At 30.4% G+C, this 26,672-nt stretch overlaps 2 protein-coding genes across 2 annotated transcripts; one reads left to right on the forward strand and one right to left on the reverse strand.

Annotated features, from left to right (window-relative positions):
- Nucleotides 11,396-14,918, forward strand: LOC104724795 (GDSL esterase/lipase At5g45960-like). Its single transcript, XM_010443346.2, has 5 exons — nucleotides 11,396-11,723; nucleotides 11,814-11,944; nucleotides 12,765-12,998; nucleotides 13,878-14,142; nucleotides 14,632-14,918. Exons 1-5 carry the CDS (start codon nucleotides 11,429-11,431, stop codon nucleotides 14,823-14,825), a joined length of 1,119 nt encoding a protein of 372 aa, XP_010441648.1. The 5' UTR covers nucleotides 11,396-11,428; the 3' UTR covers nucleotides 14,826-14,918.
- LOC104724796 (GDSL esterase/lipase At5g45950-like) lies at nucleotides 20,857-23,323 on the reverse strand. The gene is made up of 5 exons (XM_010443347.2): nucleotides 22,960-23,323; nucleotides 22,752-22,879; nucleotides 22,402-22,635; nucleotides 21,245-21,491; nucleotides 20,857-21,148 (listed from the first exon to the last, which is right to left on the reverse strand). Exons 1-5 carry the CDS (start codon nucleotides 23,231-23,233, stop codon nucleotides 20,958-20,960), a joined length of 1,074 nt encoding a protein of 357 aa, XP_010441649.1. The 5' UTR covers nucleotides 23,234-23,323; the 3' UTR covers nucleotides 20,857-20,957.

Raw genomic sequence — 26,672 nt, forward strand, 5'->3', positions numbered from 1 at the left:
TTAACCAAGTAAACCGGACAAGTACCCACTGAAACAATGAAATTATATTCGTCTTAGAACTATTGTTAAATTTATAGTTTGAAAATAGTTTATTATTATTATAAAATTTATTCACTTAAATTTTTTTTTTTTTCCAAATTTGATAAGATTTTTCTAACCAATTTCAAACCAAAATGATATTTCTACGAATCGAACCAAACAACACCAAAGTCTGAAATTAAAGTTTGCTCACTTTTTGCCTTTCATCTTGGTTTAGTATATTTAGTTTATTTGAATNCCAACTAATACCGAAATAAGAAGGAACTTTATAGATACAGTTGACTGGTTTTCTTTTTATGTATCCTCGTATCGAATAAACCAAGTAAACCGAACAAACTCCCACTGAACCAATGAAATTATATTCGTCTTAGGACTAAAATTTATAGTTTGAAAAACAGTTGCTGTTATTAAATTTTACCCACGTAATTATATTTTTCTCCAAATTTTGATAAGATTTTTCTCAAACCAAAATGATATTCGGACGAATCGAACCAAACGACACCAAATCTGAAATTATGCTCACTTTTGGCCTTTCATATTGGTTTAGTATATTTAGTTTATTTAAATTAATGATAATGAGTTAAAATGATTAGTAATAATTGAGTATTTCTTTTACTTCAAGTGCAAGATCATGTGGTCACCGAAAGTGATGTAGCCGTTTGGTGTTGGTTGTGAGTGGATTTTTTTTAAGTGTTGGAGAAGGAACTCTCATCTTACTTACTTTAGTGTTTTTCTTTTTCTTATTTCTCTTAGAACTTTTGAAACAATTTTTTGTTTTTGTCTTATTTGATCCCGTTTTAACTACATTCAAAAAATGACAGGATCGACTTATATATTATTTTTTTTTTTAGTGTGTTCAAAAATACAATCTACATTTTTCTTCTTCATTACCTCACCTATAATTTTGTTGACGTCATCCAACATTTTTATTTACGTTATTATTTTTTCCAAAAAATATACCTTGACATGTATTTTGCACACCCGCTTGCAAATATACGACGATCCATATATGTATGATTAACATTTGCACACACACACAAAAAAAAGAATGATTAAACTTAAACATGCAACGCAGATCCAAAACTATATTTATGGGAGGTAAATAAATTTTTGTTCGTAGAGAATAGAGGAATAAAGTTTGATTCGATAAAATTAGACTAATCATCAAAGTTGTATCCTAGGCAACTGCACTGCATTCAATCGATAAATAACAAAGCAATTTCCATAATTTGAGTTTATAGAAGTAGCTTGGTGCTTTAGCATCGTACGAAAATCACTTCAAGTATAAGTTACCATCCAAGGCTCTACCGCGTAAAGAACACGTTTAGAAATATTATGTAATTGAATTCTTTCTTTCTTAACAACTGACTTTGTGTGTAATCACTTTCTCAATATGCTTTGTTTTTATAAGATTTTTGCTTAATAGTCCACAAGTTTAAAAGAGGCTCACAACAGATAAAAAGTTGTAAAATAAGCCCACCGATAACCTTAACTTTTGAATCAAGTAGTATCCAAAGAAGAAGATACCAACCTCAAGAATCTCTAATTAATTTATAAATTTTGCGAGAAGAGAAATCTAAAATGTATTAAATCCAAATCACAAAGTCAGCTTCTTCCGAGAGGGAGTTGTGGTATGCTCTTGTTCATATGATCTATTTGGGGAACTGGTTGCTGCTAAAGTCCTTGTGTTGCAAGAAACCTTTTTAGAGGACTACAAGTTGAGCCATGCTCTCTCAGCTGTTTTCTCGCTCTCACGTCCTCTTCTTCTTTGTACAATCATTAATTACTCTCCTATCATTTAATTGATTTAATTACAGAGCTAATTGAGCGCCTCGTGATCTCTCTTTTTCTTTTTGTCAAACCAGTCTTTGGAAATCTCTCTCCACCTTAGAGTTTCTAAACACTTGGGGCATAATCCCACGTGCTAACTGCAGATTTATTCAATTAATGCTTGTACACCAAGTCAAGTTTGATTTTCAGTAAATGCAAATTAAGCATACCAATGGAAGCATGTTTACTGGATATTTCCAGTGTGGTGATGGTATATAATATTCCCTCTGTTTTACAAAAGTGTCATTGCAGAGATTTTTTTGTGAAATTTACAAAGAGTGTCACACTATAATTCCAATATATATTTTATATTAAAATGATGTTTGTTTGGTGTCAGATGCAGTATCTCGATTCTAATGCAAGTTATTATTCGTTTAGTGATACTTAAGAAATAATTCAGATGTGATCCAAAAAAATTTGAATTTCTGGATGAGATATTTTTGAGAGTTCGAATACATTAAACTCATCCAGAAATTATAAATGACGATAATACCCTTAATTTTAATTCTCCTAAAATTTAAAATTTACAAACCCTATATTCTAACTCCCGAAGCTCGACTCCATTGTAGAAGCTCTCTGTTTCGTTCGCCAACCACAAAAGCTCGACTCCATTGTAGAAGCTCGCAGCTCTGGTTTTGATTATCCATCATAGAAGAAGCTCGCAGCTCTGATTCCGATTCTCCAAACTCACAGAACTTGTAATTCTTTTGTTGTTAATGGTTTGATTTTTTGTTTCAATTCATGTTGCAGCAGAAGCAAACTCTTGATTTTTTCCACTTGGGTGTTTATGAAACGATAAGATATAGCTCTTGTTCTTATGAAATTTGCTATCTCTGATTTTTTTTCTATTTGGGTGTTTATGAAACGATGAGATTTAGCTTGTGTTCTTAAGAGATGTGTTATCTCTGATTTTTTTTCCATTTGGGTGTTTATGAAACAATGAGATTTAGCTTGTGTTCTTAAGAAATTTAGCTTGTGTACTTAAGAGATTTTCTATCGATGAAACGATGAGGTTTGTGACTTTGCTTGTTTCAATTTTGCAGATTGTGCAATCAAAGAGTAAACGATAACTTCTATACCAGGCAGTGATGTAAGTATCCTCTTCTACTTCTCTGCTACTTATGTTTGTGCTTTGTGATCCAATTTATGTGTCTTCAGTTGTAGTTAGTATGGTCTTGTGATTGGTTTATGTGTCTTTAGTTTATACTCTACTATGTTTAGCCTTTGCCTTATGCGTCTTGTGATTGGTTTGTGATTTGTGATTGGTTTATGTGTTTATACTCTACTATGTTTAGCCTTTGCCTTATGTGTCTTGTGATTGGTTTCTGATTTGTGATTGGTTTATGTGTTTATACTCTACTATGTTTAGCCTTTGCCTTGTTTATGTGTTTCTAAACTCTACTATGGAGTGATGAACAAACCCGGTTTTATCTTGAACTTCGACTTGAAGAGAATCTAAAAGGCAATATAAGAAACCACATAATGAATGAAGCTGGGAAACAAACGATTACATCCAAGTTCTATTGATGCATTTGGTGAGAAGCATACTTGGGTAAAATTTAGGAAAAAGTTTAATACTTGTAAGAAGCAATACTCAACTTTCAGGAAATTGACTCATAATAGAACTGTAATGAGCTATTATCCCAATGGGTCCATAGACATGAGTGATGATTGGTGGGATGAATGTTATAAGGTATATAACTTCTTCTTTAGAATTTGTTTTCTTCTTCTGTGGTCTCTAGTTTATATAAGTATACTTTTTATTTTAGGAGTGGCCTGGAGCTAGAAAGATAAAGGATAAACCAATGCCAAACACTGATTTGATGGAAAAAATGTTTGGACCAGTTCATATAACTGGAGTTGAGGGTTGGAGTGCTCAACAGGGTGAAAACTATTTAGACAACAACATGATGTTAGATGACGATGAGGCTGCATCTGAATCAAGACAAGAAAATGCTCCTGTAGCTTCCAATGCTCCTGCAGCTTCCAATGCTCCCGCAGCTTCCAATGTTCCCTCAGCTTCTAATGCTCCCACAGCTTCCAAAGTACCAAAGTATACTCGGAAAAGACGTGCAGGACAAGCTGTTGTTGGTTTTTATTCTTGATTGATTAGATCCACTTCACATAATCTGCTTGTACGTTTACTCTGTCTTTGAGGCTTTTCTAAATTGTATATAAGATGCACATGTTTCTGTGTTAGCAGGTATCTTTCAGAGTTACTTGCGGAGCGTCAAATCAATATACATTTAGACCATCATTTGAGGATGATGACTTGGACTTGATATTAAAGGAAGAAGAACGTATGTATTCTGCAATACAAGAAGTATATGGAGTTAATACTCATCGAGAGATGCAAAGGACAGATCGAGGTGGAGGTTGACGCCGGGTGCAACAGTTTATGTTTGAGTCTGAGAAACAGTGTTCTGATATCCTACGTATGAATCAAGGTACATTTTTGAGTTTATGTCAGGTACTATCACAGAAATATAAACTTGAAGAATCATGCCATGTCTATCTTGAAGAGAGTGTAGCAATGTTTATTGAAATGGTGGCACAAGATGTAACAGTCTGGGTAGCTGAACGATATCAACAATCTTTGGATACAGTAAAAAGAAAGCTAGATGATGTTTTTGGGGTTCTGCTGAAGCTTGCAGATATAGTGAAGACATCCAGAGGTGAGTTTGCAAAACCTAGTCCTAAACTAGTAAACGATAGTAGGTATTGGCCTTTTTTTGAAAACTGCATTGATTCTTTGGATGACACTCATATATATGTTCGCCCTCCATCAAATAGTGCGGAAGCATATAGAGGTAGAAAATCTGAACCAACAATAAATGTTCTAGCGATATGTAACTTCAGCATGAAATTTATCTTTGCTTATGTTGGAGTTCCTGTTAGAGCACATGACACTAAAGTTTAAACACCTTGTGCTACTCATGAACCTTCCTTCCCTCATCCACCAAAAGACAAGTACTATTTAGTAGACTCAGGTTACCCAACTAGAACCGTTATCTAGGGCCTCATCGTAAAGCTAGGTATCATCTTGATATGTTTGCAAGGGAGGACCACCTACTAGCACTAGAGAGCTGTTTAACCGTAGACATTCTAGTTTGTGTTCTATGATAGAGAGACCATTTGGTGTTTGGAAAGTAAAGTGGAGGATTTTAGATAGGAAACATCCTAAGTATTAGCTAAAAAAGTGGATAAAGATTGTGACATAAACTATGGCACTTCACAACTTTATTCGAGATTCACACTATGAAGACCGTGATTTTGCTTATTGGGAGGTGGTAGATGATTATGAGAATCATGGTGACCAAGCTGTAGAAAATGAAGAAGAAGGTAACATTGAACATACTCCTTACATTCCAACTGGTGATAGAGCAATGGAGACTCTACGTGATGTTATAACTGAAAATATAGGAAGATGACGTCAACTTCCGTATTAACATCACAACAGTTTCCCAAACGACTATGGTCGACACTTCTTTCAATGATTCTTGTCAACACGATTGACTTTTCATATTCTTGTTTGGTTTTGTTTGTTAATGTAGCGGTTATGATTAGAGAGAAATTGGAGAGGTTTGGGTTGTGATTCTTGTTCGGTTTTGAGATTTGAGATTTGCATTCATAATAGTGGCCTTATGTGAATTTTGCGGCTTTGTTTGGTCAAGTCTCTTGGTCTCTCTTTCTGTACAGATTTTTTGGCTTTGTTTTGATGGGAACTTGGATACAGGGGAACCATGGAACTTGGATACTAGTAAAGTTTTCGTTTTTATGGAATTTAGATTCGAAATGTTGATCATTGATTGTTTTTGGCATCTTGTTGCTCATATTGATCTGCGATGTTGATATTGTTCATGTACTAGTAAAGATGTGAATGTCTAATTGATGGCTTATGATGAGTGATTGTTGCAGGGGAACCATGACACTCTTGTCTCAAGGAAGAGGATCATACATTGTGCTATATGGACCAAAATTATGTTTATTTTAAAGGATTACTATAAGATTCTAGATGTTGATTAAACCAAAATTACTATTAGGTTTTGTTGGAACTTATTATAGAGTGTATTTTACATTAAAGTTTTATTGGTGTTATTTTAGAAACAAAATATATGCTTAATGTGTTTTGTGTTATTTTAGAAAATACATGCTTAATGTGTTTTGTGTTATTTTAGAAAATACATGCTTAATGTTAATTGATATAACCAAAAATTTTATAGTGTATTTTTAAATTAGAAAAGATGATTTCATTATTAAATATTTATTAAATGTTTATTTAAATTTAATATAAAAATTATTTAACTATAAACAGCACCAAAATCACTAAAACTACTAAACCACAAAATAAAGGGGATTTTACAAAATCCGGAAAGTATACAGTCAAATCAGGGTATGTTACGGAACGCTTGGCGAAGCAGAGGGTTTCTCAGGGTACTCGGTATGGGCCGAACATTACTTCTCTCCTAGCGGGGGTTTGGAGAGTGTCTTGCCCACCGAAGATTATGCATTTTTTGTGGCAAGTTTTGTCTGGGNTCATTCAGGAAAAAAAAAAAAGGTAATACCATGAAGGACAACTTGATAATTTAGCATTATTCAAGTAGTATACTACATATAATTCTTATAATCAAAACAAAATAAAAAATTTTAGGACTTGTATAAGGAAAACTTTCTTCTCAACTAAACATCAAACATCTCGTGTTTCTTTCTAAACCTCTTGCTAAAAGTTTCTTCTTATCCTTATCAGTGACATGTTGGGCATATATATGGATCTTCACCTGATATATATATCATGTGATAAAGTAAAAACCCTTTTGTTGTAACAATGTGAATTTTTTGGTGACATAAATTGACAGTTGAATCTATCGTCCGTGTAAGAGGTATGATCCTATGGATTTGACTATTATGGATTTGACTATTATAGAACTTTGGCAATCAAAATCAAAATCTATGATATTGATAGGGGTTTTACCGTTGGGTACTTGTCAGACGGAAGATTCTCTAGGTTGGCATTTTACAAAATTCGGAAAGTATACAGTCAAAACAGGTATGATACGGAACGTGCAGAAAAGCCGAGGACTTCACAGGATTCTCGGTATGGGCCGGATATTACTCCTCCACTCGCGGGGGTCTGGAGAGTGTCTTGTCCACCGAAGATAATGCATTTTATGTGGCAAGTTTTGTCTGGGCCCAGTAAAAATAAGATCTTATTTTTATTGGGTGTATCTAGGTCTCGGCAACCCTGAGGCGTCGGGGTATTGCTTGTGATCCAGGTTGTGCCAGATGTGGGGCTGAAAAGGAATCAATAAACAATGCGATCTTTCAGTGTCCCCCAGCTCGCCAGGTTTGGGCCTTAGCTTACGTGCCTGTTGGTCCAGAATCCTTTCCTACATAATCTTTGTATGCCAATGTGGATCACTTCCTAGGTCCATCAAATCCGGGTTCGTAGGTACAGGCTTTCCCTTGGCTCATGTGATATATATGGAAAGCGAGAAACACTTGCGTTTTTTTAAATTTGATGGAAAAACCAGAGGATGTCATGAGGTTAGCGGTTGGATAAGCGTCTTCCTGGTTACAGGCTCAGGTAGAGGAGGTGGAGGAGGATCCATTACCAATACCCAACGTATCTAGTGCTAGGGAATTGGGGCGAATAGGTCACTTTCCTACTTGTTATTCAGGTTATCGGTGTTATGTAGATGGCTCGTGGAAAGTATGAGATGCTTTTGCGGGTGCAGGATAGGTGTGTTCATCCTTCCAGGAAGCTTTGACGACGAGGGGTGCTGCCAACTTCCGGCGAAGTCTTTCCCCATTGCATGCTGAAGTAGAAGCATTTGGTTGGGCTCTGCGGTGTATGATTGGTCATGACTACCGGGAAGTGGTTTTTTATACAGATTGTTCAGACTTGGTGAAGATGGTGTCTTCGCCTCAGGACTGGCTGGCCTTCAAGACCTACCTCGACGATATCAAGATGGACATGGAGAAATTTACTTCTTTCTCTTTGTCTCTAATTCCAAGAGGTGCAAATGTAAGTGCGGATTCTTTGGCACGCCAAGCGCGTTCATCTCCGCATCATGTGTTGTTTGTAAACGTTTTTCCTTCTCATTGGCTCATATGAGCTAATCTTTTATTGTCAAAAAAATGGGTATTTTGATCATTTTCATGTATTGTATCCAAATACATATACCAGCTTACAAAAACAGTTCCAAATACAATTTATGGATGAAATGAACTAAAAACACAAACGAACGGTATATGGATGTTGTGTCCAAATACTACTTCCAGATATTAAATCCAGATATTGTGTCTAGTCTAGATCACAAAACGGACAGAACCTAAATTTTTTAATTTACCCTTTAACCAAATCTCATTTTCATTGAATTTAAACTATTAATCACTTTTTAAATAGAAACAAACATGTATAATTCTATATTTTTAAAATTTGAGTGAAATGTGTCAAAATAACATTTTTGTAAAATAAAAGAAATATAACAATTTATTATTCATATTTTGATTATGTGAGTCGTTTATACAATTGCCGTATATTTTCAAGTTTTGTAGAGAATTATATTTGTTGGAGAGTAAATGACAAGATTGTTATTTGTTATAGCCTAAAAATGAAATCACCGAAAAAATCGAAGATAGTTCTTAAAAAGAAAAGAAAATTCCTCAAAAAAGTGTCGGCAACTTTTAATAATTTAGTTACATCGAAAATTTCATCTAAATACACTGTGTGTTTCTTGTAAAGTGTACAATAACAAATTAAAGTTTTTAAAAAAAAAATTAGTAGTGTAATAATCAGGGAAAATAAATCAATCTTCTATATATCTTGATTAAGCCAAATTAATTGGCTATCTCGTAATCATACCACGAAATTATAATAACGGAAACGTATGTTGCATGTAACCGACACACCGTATACTAATTATGAGCTATCCATTTCATTATTCAATGTGTACCTGATACATTGAAATAATTTGCTTGATCCATTTTTTAGCTATATATATATACATTACTCGCGTAATGTTAATACTTAATAGTTAATTCGAAATGTATATATATATATCTATACTATTAAAAGGGAAACATTTTTAATAAGTAGACATAGAATTTGAGATTATTACAATGAAATGCCACTCAAATAGGAATAAAGATATGTATAATCTTTGAAACCAAACAGATTTTTTTTTGAAATGAATTTAATCAATTTCGTTTGATGTATAAGGAAATCAAAATTTAATTCTACATGTCATATAAATAGAACCGATAATTACTCAATATCTTTGAAAGTTGTTTAAAGTTTGCTTCCATAATAATCAAAGAATTAAAATCAAAATTATATATATGTAAACATATTTGATTTGCTTTTATATTGTGAGATATTTATGGAAACAACAAATCAATTTAATACAATTAAATAAAAACAAATTATAATTTAGTTTTTATTTTGCAATATTTCCTTAACAAAATGAAAGTAATTAATTATGATTATTATAGATGTAAAGAATTAAAAATCGAAATTTTATATATGTAAACAGATTTAATTTGATTATATATTAAAAGATATAGAAAAGTGTATGTTGAGTCCCACATCGGCTAAATATATTGAAATATGGTTCAACATCACTATAAATAGGACTTATACTCTTTTCAATTACGAAGAAGCAGGAGGCTTTGATTTATCAAGCATCCAAATTTAAAAGTTAATTCAGCTTTTTATTTGAGTATATATAATATAAAACTTTTCAAAATTTCAAAATATTATAATATTCATTTTTAAGAAGTTTCAAATATTATAAATATTGAAAGTTTTGAAAAGTACACATATTATAAATATTGAAATTTTATAGAATGTTTAAATTATTATAAATGTTTAAACTCCATTAAAGTTTAAAAATATTATAATATTTAAACTTTATTAATAAGTTAAGTACAGTAATATTAATATTTTAACTCTATAAAATTTTAATATAAAAAAAAGTTAGAGTTAAACCTGTAATATAATAAACTACAATTTTTAGTTTTTTAGTAAAATACCAATGTATAATTGCGAGATTTTGGAAGTTGTTTAAAGTTGTTCCATAATAACAAACAACAAAATTCTAAATTATATATACTTAAACTTATTTGATTTGTTTTATCGGTCTGGAAATAAAAAAAAAAGGTGTCATTTATGTCTTATTTTAAATTTAGAACGAGAACAAAAAAAAGACTAGAAAAAACAAGAGGAAAACAAGAATTAAAAAAAAACTAACCACCAAGTTAAAAGAAAAAAAAAAGATTATGCTCCTTAGAAATTTTAAAAAGCCAAAGAAGTACTAATCTCTATGATCCATTGAAAATAAAAAATCATAGGCTCCGATTGATAACCTACCAAGGAACAAAAATAATGAGGAGGAATAAGAATAAAAAAGAACGATCCAGAAAAGAAAAAATGATAAAAAAGAACGAGATGACAACGGGTAAATCAAATTATAAAAACTTTGTTTAAAAAACATGACCAGAAAATAAAGATAACGAGACGAGATCATAAAATTGGATCAAAATCTTAATTTCAACTTTAAAATATCAAATATTGCATATGATACACCACATTTCTCTTACTATTTGCTCTCTCGAAATAAACATACTATATTTTTTTAATATAGGTGTCATTATAAATAACAAAAACAAATCTGATAAATTTTATTCTAATCCGAATTAAATACAAATCAAATAATGTTCTAAAAAAAATTACAAACATAACTCCATGCATATGTAATATATTATGAACATGATAGCGAATTTAGTTTTTGAAATCAACCCCGCAAGGTGCGGATCCGAACCTAATATATATATACATCATACGATATATTGATATAAATTTAATGGCACAATGTACACCATTACAACATTTAAGGCTTCACCTAGATGCAAGTTGTTGCATTAACTATTTGATCCACGTGATTATTCATCAAAATATAGTGTTAAGTGCAAATTAATGTTATGTTTTGTGAAAAATTGAAAATTGTCGGGTTACTTAAAGGAAATACATCTTCCAAAATTAAGTACGACGTACAACTTTACGTATCAAAAAATCAAAATTATTCGAATGTGACTTGTACTTCATGTTTCGCTTCGGTTATATATAGATTTTTCTCCTTTTGAAATGTACTTGGAACATATTTTGTGTGTTTGCATATATATAGTTACGGTTCAGTTTGGATCTAAAACTATCTTAAACTTAATTAGTATATTATATGATTACTGTAAGACATAAGTTTAATTTGTTTAATATGACTGAAGTTATTTTAAAGTTTAACAAAAAATCGATTATTTTTATTTTATTTAAAATACGTGGTTGAACCGGTAACACAACTTTGTTTGTGGAGGTTCGATTTTGAAGTTTTCTTTATTGATTTTTTTTTTTTTTTAACTTTTGATTTGGTCCGATCAATGAAACGGAAATAGACAGCCCCTAATAAAATTTGATGGGATATCTTATTATATATTGTGCATATAACACTAGAAGGTACGTACCAAACAAACTTCTCATTTCTCTCCACTCGAAACGTTCACAACAATGAGAAGTCATCAAACACATTCTTCTTCAGCTGTTTCCTTCATCTTCTTCCTCTTCCTATTGTTCAGCCCCTTCTCATTCTCTACGTCAAAACTAGAACCTGTTAAACATAACCCTAAAAGGAAACAATCAGTTTCAGCTATTCTCGTTTTTGGAGATTCGACCGTGGATCCGGGCAATAACAACTACATCAATACGATATTCAAATCTGATTTTCCTCCCTATGGACTCGATTTCAAAAACAAAATTCCCACGGGTAGATTTTGCAACGGTCGACTCGCCACAGATTTCATTGGTTAGTGTTCGTATACACAATAGAAGTATCTTGATTCTATATTTCTATCTATATAATGAACCTAAATATCGTATATATACGTATGCGTAGCTTCATACCTTGGTGTGAAGGAGAATGTGCCACCATATTTGGACCCAAATCTTGGAGTAAATGAGTTAATAACTGGAGTTAGCTTTGCTTCAGCTGGATCTGGATATGATCCTCTCACTCCAACCATTACTGTTAGTGTCCAATCTCCATCTCGATTCTCCTCTTTAAAATTTTTAGACATCATTAAGAACGTAAAAAAGAATGATGTACATTAAGGTCGTTATTTTAGTATATATTACCATAACCATTTTGTTGCTAATATAAGGCTTCTAAACCTAAATCGAAGATCAAATATATATGATGGTTTGACTATAAATTTCAAGATGGTTATTACTATATTATTTTGTCAACTGGCCTTGTCTAAATTAACCAAAAAAATAAGATAGAGTTCCAGAAGCTAAATTACATTTGTAACGACTACATTTGAGGATAATATATCGATGCTCATTGCCCAATATGGAAAGTACATATTACATCCTTCAATACTCAATGTACATATAGATGTATATATGAAATTATAAACAGACATATCATTTATCTGCCGGGCCTATTTCACTGGATTTTTAATTATATTTCAAGAAAAAAATTGAAATCTCATATGTTTATCCGTGGGTAGTTCTAGAATGTGAAGAAATAAGTAATAAGTAATATAATGACAAAAACAAAATCAATCACTACGTGATGTGGTTGACGACGACAAATAAAGTATTTTATTTATTTCGTCCCTTTCATTCTAGCTTGTAGTTTTTTTAGTCGCCACTATTAGGGTAATTAGTCTTTTTAAAAAGAGCACATGTTCAAATCACCCAATTATTATTTAAGTAAGATGAAATTATACAAAAAAAATTATACCAATTATTGCACTGTGTTATTTATTTGGTACACTTTTGGAATAAATAAATTATAGTATCTTGTTGGGTGTGTTGTTGCTTTCATTGTGGTGTGGTACAGAGCGTGATAGACATTCCGACTCAGCTAGAGTATTTCAAAGAATACAAGAGAAAATTAGAGAGTAAAATGGGGAAAGAAAGAATGGAGAAACACATAGAAGAAGCTTTGTTTGTTGTAAGTGCAGGAACCAACGATTTCGTCATTAGTTATTTCATAGTTCCAATACGAAGGAAGACTTTCACTATCGAAGCTTATCAGCAATTCGTTATATCCAATCTCAAGCAATTTATCCAGGTGACATTCATATATTCTTGATTTTAGGGGATATACCTAAAACGTTTCTTCTTTTTATTATTTTCTAATTTCAATGTTCAATTTTTATTCAGTCAATTATGATTTGTAAAAATTAAAAAAAAATCTTAAACACGAAATTAACGTCTATATATAATCTCATTTTATTTTGTATGGGTTTGAATATTAATTTGTTCAAATTCTGTTTTCTAACTAATTTGTAGTTAATTACAAAAGAATATTCAAAACATTTATTTATATGATTATCTTAGTTTTAGGTTTTTAAAAAAATATTAACTTAGAATTCTAAAACCAAAATTTGTAGATAAATACATTATAAGAGCACAAAAAACAGGTTTTAGTTCAAGATACCACAATTCTGATAAATTTCCAAAATATACCCCAAACATTAGGCCTATCAAAAGAACTCAAGTTTTATTAAAGATAATTATATTACCCGAAAGTTTTATATATAATATTTTCTTAGACCTTCGATAAATTAGTGATGTATCTGGAATTTTTTTCATATGTTTTTAGATAGTAGCTTTATTAAAGGAAACATAAAGGTAGGGTTTAGGGAAATTTTAAAAAATTTGTTATGATTTCGGTTTGACTTGAATACTAAGTCAAACACACATATATTTATGAGTACTAAGTTAATTTAAGTTAAACATTTGACTTCGGGCTTCGCTCTCATTTGAATTGTTAAAATTAGCTTTTCCAGTCTAGCTCAATTTCAGAATTTTCCGGTTTCAGTTGTTCGGTTTAGATTTTGACTGGTTTTTTAATTTTTCCTTTTGGGAAAATCGATTATTTTGTTTAAAGATACAGTACATTTAGAAAAAGAAAATACTTATATGTATTGTGGATATATATGGTTAGGGTTTATGGAAAGAAGGAGCAAGAAAGATAGTGGTGGTAGGTTTACCACCAATTGGGTGTTTGCCGATTGTTATAACATTATTCTCCGGCGAAGCATTGACTAACCGTCGTTGCATTGACCGTTTCTCTGCCGTGGCTACAAACTATAATTACCTCTTACAAAAAGAATTGGGTCTTATGCAAATGAGTTTGGCCGGATCCAAGATCCTTTACCTCGACGTTTATAACTCATTATATGAGATCATTCATGATCATCACAAATTCGGTACGTAATAGTTCGGACACAATTTTTAATTAGTTGAGTTATCATTATATTTTAGTCTATACATTTTGATCTTTAGGACTTATGGTCTCTGTTAGGGTTTAGACTTTAGGATATGTGGTTTTTTTTTTTGAACAAAAAGGATATGTGGTTAATTAAGATGTTTCTTTTTACACTATTTTGTTAATGTGAAAACATGAAACATTTAAACTATTTTCTACTTCTTTACAAAATTTAAGCTATATTATTACTTTTCAACTTTATATTGGTTTTTAAGTGGCAGTCTATCACAAGCCGAAATTATCCTGCAGTTCTAAAAAGACGACCAATGATAAAATTATACAAACTATGGATCTATAGTTATTAGTAAAGTATTCCATTATCATATTAATATAAATAATATATTTTCAAGATTACGATATTTTTGCATTGTCACGAGTCATAAATTTGGTTTCAAAGATACAGTAAATATTTTTATTTTTTGTATGTTAGGGTTTGAGGAAGGGAGCAGTGGATGTTGTGGAAGTGGATACCTAGAGACATCGTTTCTGTGTAATCCAAAGTCATATGTGTGTCCAAATACATCTGCTTATGTCTTTTTTGATTCTATCCATCCAAGTGAGAAGACTTACTTCAATGTTTTTAAATCTCAACGACGGATCTATGATTCTATTATAGAATTATAGATTGTTTCTGATTATGATCACTGATTCACTATTAGCTGATGTCAATAAACTCAGACTTTTTTCTTCCATTATTAGTGATGAGATGTGCTACTAGTCTATGTATTTATATTTCAAGTTGAAATAAAATAAATTTAACGTTATACAATACATGATTTTTTGTATTTTTTTGTTAAGTTGAACTGCTTCTATTAATCATAGAAAATGAAGAAGAATATGTAGTGTGATGACTTGTCATGCATGTTGTGACGTTTGGACTGGATAGAAGTGAGAACTGAGAAATTCTAATGTAAGTATATTGTATTTTTGTATGGAAATTTTTTTAAGAACAAACAAAAGCATACCATATGGCCGGTCCAATAAATTTGGTGGCACGAAGCCAACAAAAAATTTATGAACCTTTTTTATAATTTATTGTAATAATGTGTATATATATGTATATTCTTAAAATGAAAATGAAAAAAATTAAGCAATACAACGAAAAAAAAATATGTGTATACAAAAAAATTTTAAAAAAAATATGTGATCTGAAAAACATTTTTTTAGTTAAATAATACTATTGTTAAAAGGATTTTTGAATTTTTAGAGTAATATTTTTAGAACTTGGGCTTAGTATCTGTGCTATGGGCCGGGTCTGACCATATCGAGAAATAGACTGTCACGTACAAATATTATTTTCGTTGTACATGTAAACAAAATGGTGGGGTTTGGATTCGACTGATTTTATTTTGTTTTATGATAAAAAATAATACTCTTATTATATGAATATGAGTCATATGACTATTAATGGTTAGGTTAATCGAAAGAAGGAACAAAACAAATAAAAATGGCAAGGTTACCACCGTGTTTACCGATTGTTAATTTTTTCTCCAGCGAAACATTGACTAACCGTCATTGCAATGATCGGTTCTCCATCGTGGCCACAAATTACATTTTTCTGTTAGTTTCTTACAAAACTAATTGGGCTTCATGCAAATGAGTTTGGCCCATCTTAGATCTGAAATCCGAGATTTTTATTTTCTCGACGAACCCGATCCATAGTCGATCTCTATTGTACAGGGTGACACAATATAGTGTTGTTGAATCTAGATCGGTCGCAGATGTAACCACTTGAATAAAAACTCTTCTCCTTCTTTGTTTTTTTTGTCAAACACTCTTCCCTTTCAAAAGGTAATATATATATTGATGAATTTATAAAATTGTTATACAATCGTTCGTACAGCCAAAGTGGAGGTGAAAAACACCTAATTGACGTCTATGACTATAACCCACAACAAAAAAAACAGGCGTCTATGACTATAACACACCAACAACAATAAAATAAAAACAAACAAAAAAACAATGCCATATAAAAAACAGATTGTTATGTGCAATATTTTTTCTAATTTGATTGAGATAATTTCTTCATTTAGAATTTTTAATGATATTTTTTATATAATTTCAATATAACTATATTTATCTATTTATATATGATATCTTTAGTTTTTTTTTTGGGATTTTTAATTTTTTTTATTAGTACTCTTTCATCTGTTAGGTTCACATAACCCTAAGCGACTATAATATATAATACTTTTAAAGGATTGTTTTTAAAAAACAAAATATATGCAAATTATAAACAAAATATAAACAAAATGCCAAAATAAAAAAATGAAAAAGAAAAAAAAAGAAAAAGATAGAGATTTAAGTTTAAAGTTGAGAACATAAAAACCAAAATAGATAAACGCGCAATAGCATAAATTTAATTAAGCAATATGAAAAACATAATAGTTTATATAAAAATGTAAAAATATCAATATTCATCGATTTTTGTTTCATCGTCTCAAACTTATACTTAAACTAGATAAGGACCCGCCCGATGTGCATGTTTAAAGTTTTGTAAATAAAATTAAGTTTAATATATACTTTATTTATAAAAATTATTTTGTTATAATACACTGGGGAGAAAACCTTGCGTCTAAAACTACTACAATAAATTTTAAAATACAGTATTAGAAAAAGAAGATGCATATATTAATCTTCCATTTTTTTTGGGTCGATATATTAATCTTACATATTCCAAAATGAAAAGTAGAAAGTATGAGTATATTTTGGTTTTAAAAAATAAGGAAAATTTGTCTCCCATTAAAAAAGTTTGACCAATAGAACAAAGTTGAAAGTAATATTTTGGAATAAATTATTTTGTTAGATAAATAATATGAGACGATCTATGTTTATATAGAAGTGAGTACTTACATTTTTTAAAATTAATAATTTTCAGTATATTTTCCTTAATCCTTTTTCTATTTAATGAGAAAATTTATTCCAATGAGCTCATTGTTTTTTTTCTTAATTCTCGCTTCCCACTTTCTTGTAAGACGTATTATCGTTCAACGATAAGAACGCTTTCTGTTTAGTTGATCTAGTGTTATATAATCTCTGTTGTTATCTTGCATTTGTGTATTCATCTTTTGTTTATGCTACATGTCCTGCAAATTAATAGAAATAATAATAACACCGTGAAAAATTTGTTAATCCCAAAAACTGTAGTTATTATGCATAAAAAACTTTGTTAACACTTCAAAGTCAAATATTGCGTAGTATACATTACTAAATTGAGAAACGAAACAAAATTCAAAGAAACGATGACTAAAGTACGTGGCAATATCTAGGAATCTTTTTATATAGTTGCTTCGATTAGACAACAAACAAATTGTTTTCAAGACTTGTTCAAGAACAATGATATGTCAAACAAAAGGTTAATAAAAACAAAGAAGGAAATCTTACCAAGAAAACAAAGCTAGTCAAAATTATTTTGTTTGGTGAAAAATATGGCATCATCTATTTGTTTATATAGAGGGTTGTATTTACAATCCTTTCCTTTTAGGATTAACAAAGTTTTTTTTTAATATAATAAGATTACAATTATCTTATGCATAGTTTTACCAAGCTTAAAAACTGTGATTTATGATCGTTAAAATTAACATATGTCATGATCTGATGAGTTAATAACTTTGATATGTGATTTCTGATCGTTAAAATCGACACGTGTCAGGATTTGATAAGTTGGATATATAATCGTTAAAATTGACACGTGTCACGATCTGGTGAATTTTTAACTTTGATCTCTGATCGTTAAAACTAACACGTTTCACGATCTGGTGAGTTACTAACTTTGAGAACCAAAGTTTATATAATGAGATTCTATATATTGTTATCCTAAATATTTATCTATTATTTTTTCATATTTTTGCTGGCGGATCAAACCGGATGCAATTCAAAAGTGGTCCGAGTTACTTTGTTCTACCAAACCAAACCAGATCATTGGTTACCAAGTTTTGACGATTATGTGATTTGAGATATTTAGTTTAGTTTCAGTCTCTTTTCTATAAACTAGAAGTCTATACTCCCTTTAAAATAATTGTCATTTAAAGATTAATTTTCTTTTTAAGTTTAGTTGTTATTTCCGTTTTCCAATTTCATTTTTAGTAGAAAATTATTTCATTTGTCTATTATTAAATGAATAAAATATTATTTTTTTTTAAATTGTAGTAGTGAGTATTGTAACTCCCCGACCACTACCTTTTAGAGGATCCATGTCCATTATCAGTTTTTGGACCCACCTTTTTTAATGGGTTTCAAGTCCTCTCACTAGCCCCGTCAGTCCATCCATATCTGACGGTCAGTTTGCTACGTCTGTGAGGTTTTAAAGACTTGTTACCGTGTCTACAAATCACCATATGATCTTTCCCTATGTTTTGTTCTCACTCGTACGGTTCCGACTATTACTTCCTGGAAAAGCACCCACCCTGAGACTACTCCAACTCAAACACGCTTAACTAGGAAGTTCTCTCAGGACCCTTGACCAAAAAGACAATTGCACTTTGGTGACATAGGTGGTCAAATCAATTTTTTTCAACCTCGCTGCAAGTCTCTGAAACCGGGGTGTCACAATTCACCCCCACTAACAGATCGCAATGTCCTCGTTAAGCAGCAAGACCGTCACCCCCGACGGTGTGAGCCCACTCGACTCCACACCCGTCTAGGTTTGGCTTTGACACCACTTGTAACGCCCCGACTGTCACCTCTTAGTGGGCTCCACGTCCACTCTCAGTCTATTGGCTCACCGTCTTTAATGGGTCTCACGTTCTTTCATTAGGCCTATAAGCCCATCCATATATGATGGTTGATTTGCCTTGTCCGAGAGGTCTTAAAGACTTGTTATCGTCCATACAAACCAACACATGATTTTCTGTGTTTTATCCTCACTCGCAAAGTTCCGACAATCACTTCCCTAAATGTCACTCATCTTAAGACTACTCCAGCTCAAGCACGTTTAACTCTAGAGTTTTCTCAGAACTCTTGACCGAAAAGATAAATGCACTTTGGTGACATAAATGATCAAATCAATTCTTTTAAACCTCTCTGTAAGTCTTTGAAATCGGAGTATCACAAGTATAAAGAATATTTATCTATTTTTTTTATGTTGAAAACTCTAGAACGACAGTTAATTAGAAAAGGAAAGAGTATATTGTAATATCGTGAATGTTAATAAACAAGCAAGAACTTATCCTTGAGCCTTGTTTTAAAGTTTTGCTTATTTTAATGAACTTTATTTTTGTTCTCTTAGTTTATTTTTTTTACAGTAATTATAATGTACTGATAGAATTGTAGTACTAAATAAACCGTTAAGTTATAAATCTAATGAAGAAAGAGTTTTCATTTTCTATCGGTATATCTATACTAGTATTTTTACAGCAGTTTTTGCTCAAAAATACTTTTTGGAAAGTTTTTACATTTAATGCATTGATTTTAATATTAGTTACCAAAAATTTCAAAATTAATTATAGGCAAGATTTAAAAAAATAAGAAAATCTTTCTACCTCATTCAAACATAAAAATAGGATTCTCTTTCATTTGTATTTGAATTTATATTTAAATTATCTTGAATTTTTTATAATACATTTAGTTAATAAAAATTGTGATTTTTCCTGCATATGATGTAATACAAATTTTTAAAAACGGACATATATTACTCAGTAGATGAATAAAAAAATACGGGTACAATATCCCACATCGCCTAAAAAAATTGGGCAATAGTTCAGAATCATACTATGAAAGAGACCAAAATTATTTATAATACAAATGAGTAGAAAACTTGATTTATCAGGCATTCAAACTTAAAAAACTTTTATTTGGTTTATTCCGGTTCTTTATTTTAAAGATTTTTAGAAAGTTCAATATTATAAATATTTAAAACTTTCAAAAATTTAAATATTATAAATATTTATATTTTATAAAAAGTAGAAATGTTATAAATATTTATATTTTTTAGAAAGTTAAACTTTATAAAATGTTAAAAATATTAATAATATTTAAACATTTATGAAGTTTTCAAATATTATAAATATTTAAACTTTATAAAAAGTTTAAATATTATAAATATTTCAACTTTTAAAAAAATTAGAAAACCTTTAAAATATTAATAATATATTTAAACTTTTACAAAACTTCAAATATAAGAAATACTCAACCGTTTTAAAATTGCAAGTATTATAAATATTTAAACTTTATAAGAAGCGCCAATCTTATAAAATGTAAATGGTTACAACCTTAATAAATAACATATCAACTCAATCTAATATTTATAATACAAAACAATAAATATTAAAAATTAAGATTATATAGTGCGGGTTAAAATATCTCGGGACAGAGTTATATAGCGTGATGGGTTTTATCGATATTTATATAAATTTAAAATATCATTAATTTGGTGTTAAACGGATAAAACATTATTTCGTTATTTTGTTAACACTATCGGTATTCGAGAATAGACATATCTAATTAAATTGATTAATAAATATTATGTAAAAAAAATGATATTGCAGTATTCTACGGTTTAAATTTTAAACTATAAAATTAACAATTATTATATAATTATAACATATTTAATCAACAAATACAACTTATAATTTAAATGTTTTAGTTATAAATAATTTGTCGTGCGGTATACCGCGGGTCCTAATCTAGTTAGTATAATATTTTTTCTACTTATTCATACTAGAATGTTTGAACCATTAAATATAACATTTTAAATCTTTTGCAGTTGCATACTCGAATTTTATAAATCATAAAAGTAATACGAACATAAAGTATATTCTAAACAAGGAACTCTTCACCGATGGATGCAATTGCCTTCTTGACAATGATTTGATACATTCTTTGTGTTGGATGGACTGCGTCCCAAAACACATATTTGGTAGGCTCTTTGCATACTGGCATATCTTTGCATGTCTCTCCATATTCGTATGTACCTGTTCCACAACAGCCTTTCGAAGCCTCGACAAAACCTATAAATTAAAACCAAAAAGAACATAAATTAGACAGTACGTACGTATATCAAAGTTGTGTTTTAACTTTTAAAGCAACGTGACATAAATTCTCACCAAATTTTGTTGGATTTTTTATGGCTTCTTGGATGGTTGAATAAGCATCAACGTAGATGGTTTTCAAACCGATTTTAGACTGGAGAAGCTCCAGATTCTTGATGATTTTGGAGTTAAAGGAGAAAGCGACTTGGTTCAGTTGATCTACACAAGTTTTTTGGCCTCGTAGATATTTAATTAAGGGCATACATCCCATGGGAGGAACTCCCACCACCACCAGCCTCCTAGCTCCAAGCTTATGCAACATCTGTAAAATTAAATAATCACAAGAAAGCTCAAAAGATGCTATATATGAATCTTCTTTCTTTCGATAATACTAACATGCAATTCGTATCCTTTTTAGTATATGTATATGTGTCTATCATAGCTTATAATATATCTATATTGACTCGATATACCAAATTAACCCAAACTTAATTCAATTAATAAATAAAGTATACTGTAATAGTTTGTAAAATATTTCAAACTATTGAAGGTGGACTAAGTCTGAATCTACGCTTTTCTGGTTTCGCAAACTAATTTCTCCAATGAACATTATACATGTAGTAAAAAATAAAATCTCACACGGGACACTTCTACTGGTATGATGTTTCCCAATAAATGGGACAAATTAAATTGATGACCATGACCATTGTGATTCTGAAATCATTTTTTTGTTAACTAACAAAATTTATTTTGATCCATGAACGTGTTCCAGAGACCCGACATGAAAAAGTCCAAAATTCATATCATTGTAGGGTAGAAATTATTGTATTGAAATTTAATTCTCACAACAACCAGATAGAATTCGTATAATTTTCTTTCTACACTGTTCCTCTATTTTTTTCTTTTTCCGTAATTTATGACTTTTTTATTTATTTCTGATTAACTATGAGGACCTACAACATATACACGTACATACTAAGATATTTGTAGAATTACTCAATTCCACTACAACTACATACGCATTTATTTCAGCAGCTAACATTAATTTCAGACACAGACACGTTCTTACATTAAAAAATCAATAAATCCATGCAATAGTTAACAATGTACTCGGCTTTCTTCACAAAAAGAAAAGAAACATGTATATTGACTATGATAAGATATATCGTATATAGACATCATAACTAATGCATACGTAAAGTAACACGAGTTTAGTGGAGACGTAAACATACCTTGGCGTCGTAAAGCATACGACGGGAGAGAAACTCGACGTATTGTTCAACCGTGTATTGCTTTTCTCGAGTAAAATCGACTAAGTAATTTTGAAGAAAGTCATTTGATCCCATACTCATAAGAAATATCGCATTATTTATCAGTTTTGAGCTCTCTAATGGACCGACCAATTTAGTCAGATGAATCTTGTAATGCAAAAAGTAATTGGCTTGCGTTGTGAAACTCCACACGTTCTGTTCAAACCAACAAAACAGTTAAACTTTAGTTCGGTTTTATTTGTGTAAGAGAATTTCAACTTTTGTTTTATTTAGAAGCCAAGAAAAAGAGACTTAATTATATATAGGCTTACGGATATATTAGCCGTGAGATCGTCATAGCCAGAACCAGCAGAGGCAAAACTTGCACCGCGAGTTAGATCAGCTGGGGTTAAGGTTGGATCAAGAAAAGCCGGTACGGGAGGATGACCCATGGCCTCCGCTGGGGGAAAATAAAACATATATACACTTTAGTATGTTCATAAGTAAAGCTTTAATTTCTAACAATAATATAAATCTTACCGATGAAATCGGGAGCGAGTAATCCATCGCATAGTCTGCCAGTGGGTTTATGGTTGATGAAATTTCCACCATAAGGCGGAAAATTCCCTTTCAAATCGGTCTTAATGAAATTATTGTTTCCTGGATCGACACTAGAATCTCCAAACACAAGTATAGATGTCACATTGTGCTTCGCGGCTAGCTGCCGAAGAAGATGAACGTCCAAAGCCACCACTGAAGGTAACGGCTGTAAAGCTCTCGCCACTAAAATAGTCAAAAACGCAACAATCAACATGTTAATATATAGAGAAGGACGTGAGACTTTTCTAATTTTATTTAGAAAGTTTCTTTTGAGAGAATGTAAATGTCATATATGGTCTGTGTTAAGGATGCTGTTATATATAGAGGGAGTTTTTTTGACAGCTTGGCGTAATGTTGTTGGTTGAGACATAAAAAGTAATGTGGCCAACAGAGAAATTCAATTTGAGATCTTGGTTAATTTTATGTTTTGATATAATCATATCTTGATGATTTTCTTGTCTCTCACGGTCTCACCTATTTTTGGTATCGTATATATATAAAAACTTTATAATATTTACTTATATTTGTTAAAATAATACTCCAACCCCGTAATTCCCTCTTTATATTAGATCCCAAATTTTAACTAATTAATATATATATATATATATAAACGAAGTCATATAATTGAGTTTTGGTTGGGCATGCAGTACAACTACAGGTGTTTTGTCACCGTATATTTGAATCGTACCTGCTCAACTAAATATCATACTAACCTCCCAAGTTTAGAAAGTTATAATCATCATATATATAAGTGATAAGTTGACCACCGTCTTTACAAATAGAATGAAACTAAACCACCGATTTACAAATTTTCCGAAGAAAATGTAAAATTTATAACATATTTAAACATGAAGCCCACAATTATTCCTTGTTAACAATAAGTTTAGTTTTGAGGGTTGTATATATGTATCCACCTTATTATCTATCATTTAAGTAAAGTAGGCATAAATGTCGTGTACATTGCGGTGGAGTAATTAACACAGCCATGTTAATCTGGTAACCATCTCTTTTATATTCACGGTTTAAACGTTCACTAATTAAACAAAACTTATACATCAAGTAGTTATACATCAATATAAGATCATAGCCAATTTTTTATGTATACATTTTCTTTGGATAGAGACCAAGAAGTAATGTGTCAGTCTCTAAGGGCAATAAAAAAAATAACTGTCATGAATTGATTGGTTAAGTAAACAATAAAAAAAATAATTAAATTAAAATAAAAGTATAATTATTTAATTCTTTTGACACTCGGCAGTATAACCAATGTAATTGCTCTAAGATGTAGCCAGAGGCATCGGTGTCCAACACATTTATGGCCGATTTATTAAATATGTAAATCACAAATCATATCATTTGATAGATATGTAATCATATTGAGAAATTGACTTTTTAAAGCAAATTATGACTTTTTCATTTGCAATAAACATGTAACTGGAGTGCAATTATTTTAATAATATAACGTGCCATTGTAAATAATTTGATAGTTGATACTTATATATATATAGAACATTTTATTTATAGATTGGCAAAAAAAAACTATGAGAAATATCATTCTTTACTGTTTTCTTTTTAAAGTTATGTTCCATAACCATGAACCTAATTTGTCTGTTAAAGGGAAAAATTAATTACCTAATATAATTATATATCAATGTTGATCGTCGTTAAGTTCAATTGTCCTTTATATGTGATTATGTGTTGTGGTTAATTTTATTTCTATAGAAACGAACTATTGTTCATTGTATTCGACAATTAACAATCGATATAAAAAACAATTATAATTGATAAACAATTTCTATATCTCACTTTTATATTATACTATATATTATTGTCTATCTTCTTCCATATTAATTACTTGTAGACATCTAGATAACTGCCTAAACCGCTTAAAATTACATAAATTTTATTTTAATATTTATTTTTGATTTTTAACTACATATAATAAAAATTATTAAGTTTTATATCTGTATTCGTAATTATAAATATTTATATGTTGTTAATAACTTAAATAAATGTATTTTTTTACTTTTGTTTATAATTTATATTTTTTTTTATTTTTCTAACATATATTTTTACATATTTTATATATATAATATTTTATGTCGTAAAGCCTAAACCACCTAAAAACCGTTTAGGTTCCGACTAAACGTTCTAAGCGCTAGGTGCTAGGCGCTAGGCGTTGGGTCACCGCCTAGATATCGCCTAACACTTTCTTGAACACTAGATATACTATTATATTGTAGTTATGGAAGTTTTAGTTTTTATAGCCTTTGTTTTTTTTCTCTCTTTTTTCGTAGCTGATATTTCATCAAAACTATATTAGCTACTGCGTAAAAGAGTTTAAACATGAAAACAGATACGTCTCTCGAAACTTTAATGACTGATTCAACAGGCAAGTAAATTAAAGTATATAATGAGAGATTGAGAGTACTGTTAATAGTTAATACCAAAACGTTAAAAGGAAAAAGCATTAACAAAATAAAGGACGTTGACGTTGACTTTGTTGGTGACATGAGATGATGAGACTTTCCAAATAGTTTAGGTCACCTAAATTTTGCCAACCTAACAGTTAGAAAATGGTCATGTATCCTTGCCGGATTATTAATTAGGGTACCTACTAAGTATAAGTACTAATTATCTGTCTTTTCTTTTCCAACTATTAATGTGTGTCTATACATATACACACAAGGTCGGGTCAAAATATTTAATGCAGTTTCCGGACATAATTGGATATCATTTCTTATTCTTTCAACTATTCGAAAAAAATATATGAAAGGTTCAAAAGACAGAAAATATATACTTTTGGATAAAATAAAACAATGCCAGAAGATAATTTTCTAAATGAACTATCAAACGATATACATAGTTTTGTGTGTTCTAAGCTTCGTCTAGTCCAGTCGACCAGTCCATTATGTATTAAATAGGGAATTCATGCATGAGTCCATTATTATGATAAATCCCAACCTTTACTAGACAAGTCTATGAAGTATGAACCAAGAATTGGCAAAATTCAAGAATTTGGTTGGAGGAGAATATTAAAACAAAAAAGATAAGAAAATGCAGGTGACATTAATTGCTTTGTAACTTTAAATAGAGATAGTAGAATGATTTGTAAGATTAGGTGGTTGTGTGACCTATATTTATTAAACACATCACCCACTTTTGTATACAGTATCTCTTACTTTCTCACGATCCAATGGCTGGTCTCACTCGTGTTAATTTGTAGTTCTAAATTATTACAGAAGTGGATCGTGAGAAAGCAAGAGATATACAAAAAACCAAATAAAAAATCATTGTAAATCAGTAGAATAAAATATTGTAATTTATTATATATACAACATTAGTATTTATAAATATAAATCAGGACCAAGAATATTTTAATCACTAGCTGAAAAGTATTGTAAAACTTATATAATTAACAATGATAGTAGCATTGTTGTGTTAGCATCAAATTTAAGTTTTAAATGATTTATGCTGTTGACAAGAAATTCAGAAGACTCTGATTTTTTTTTGGACAAACACATGATTTCATTCATTCAAACTAAATCAAGATACAAAGATAAAGATTCAAAAATCCCAAAGGTTAAAAAGTTACAAAGGAAGGTATTCCCCAATATCATAAACAACAAAGTAAAAAACATCGAGGTAAAACC

This window comes from Camelina sativa, chromosome 11 (genome assembly GCF_000633955.1).
Source record: "Camelina sativa cultivar DH55 chromosome 11, Cs, whole genome shotgun sequence".
Taxonomy (NCBI): Eukaryota; Viridiplantae; Streptophyta; class Magnoliopsida; order Brassicales; family Brassicaceae; genus Camelina; species Camelina sativa.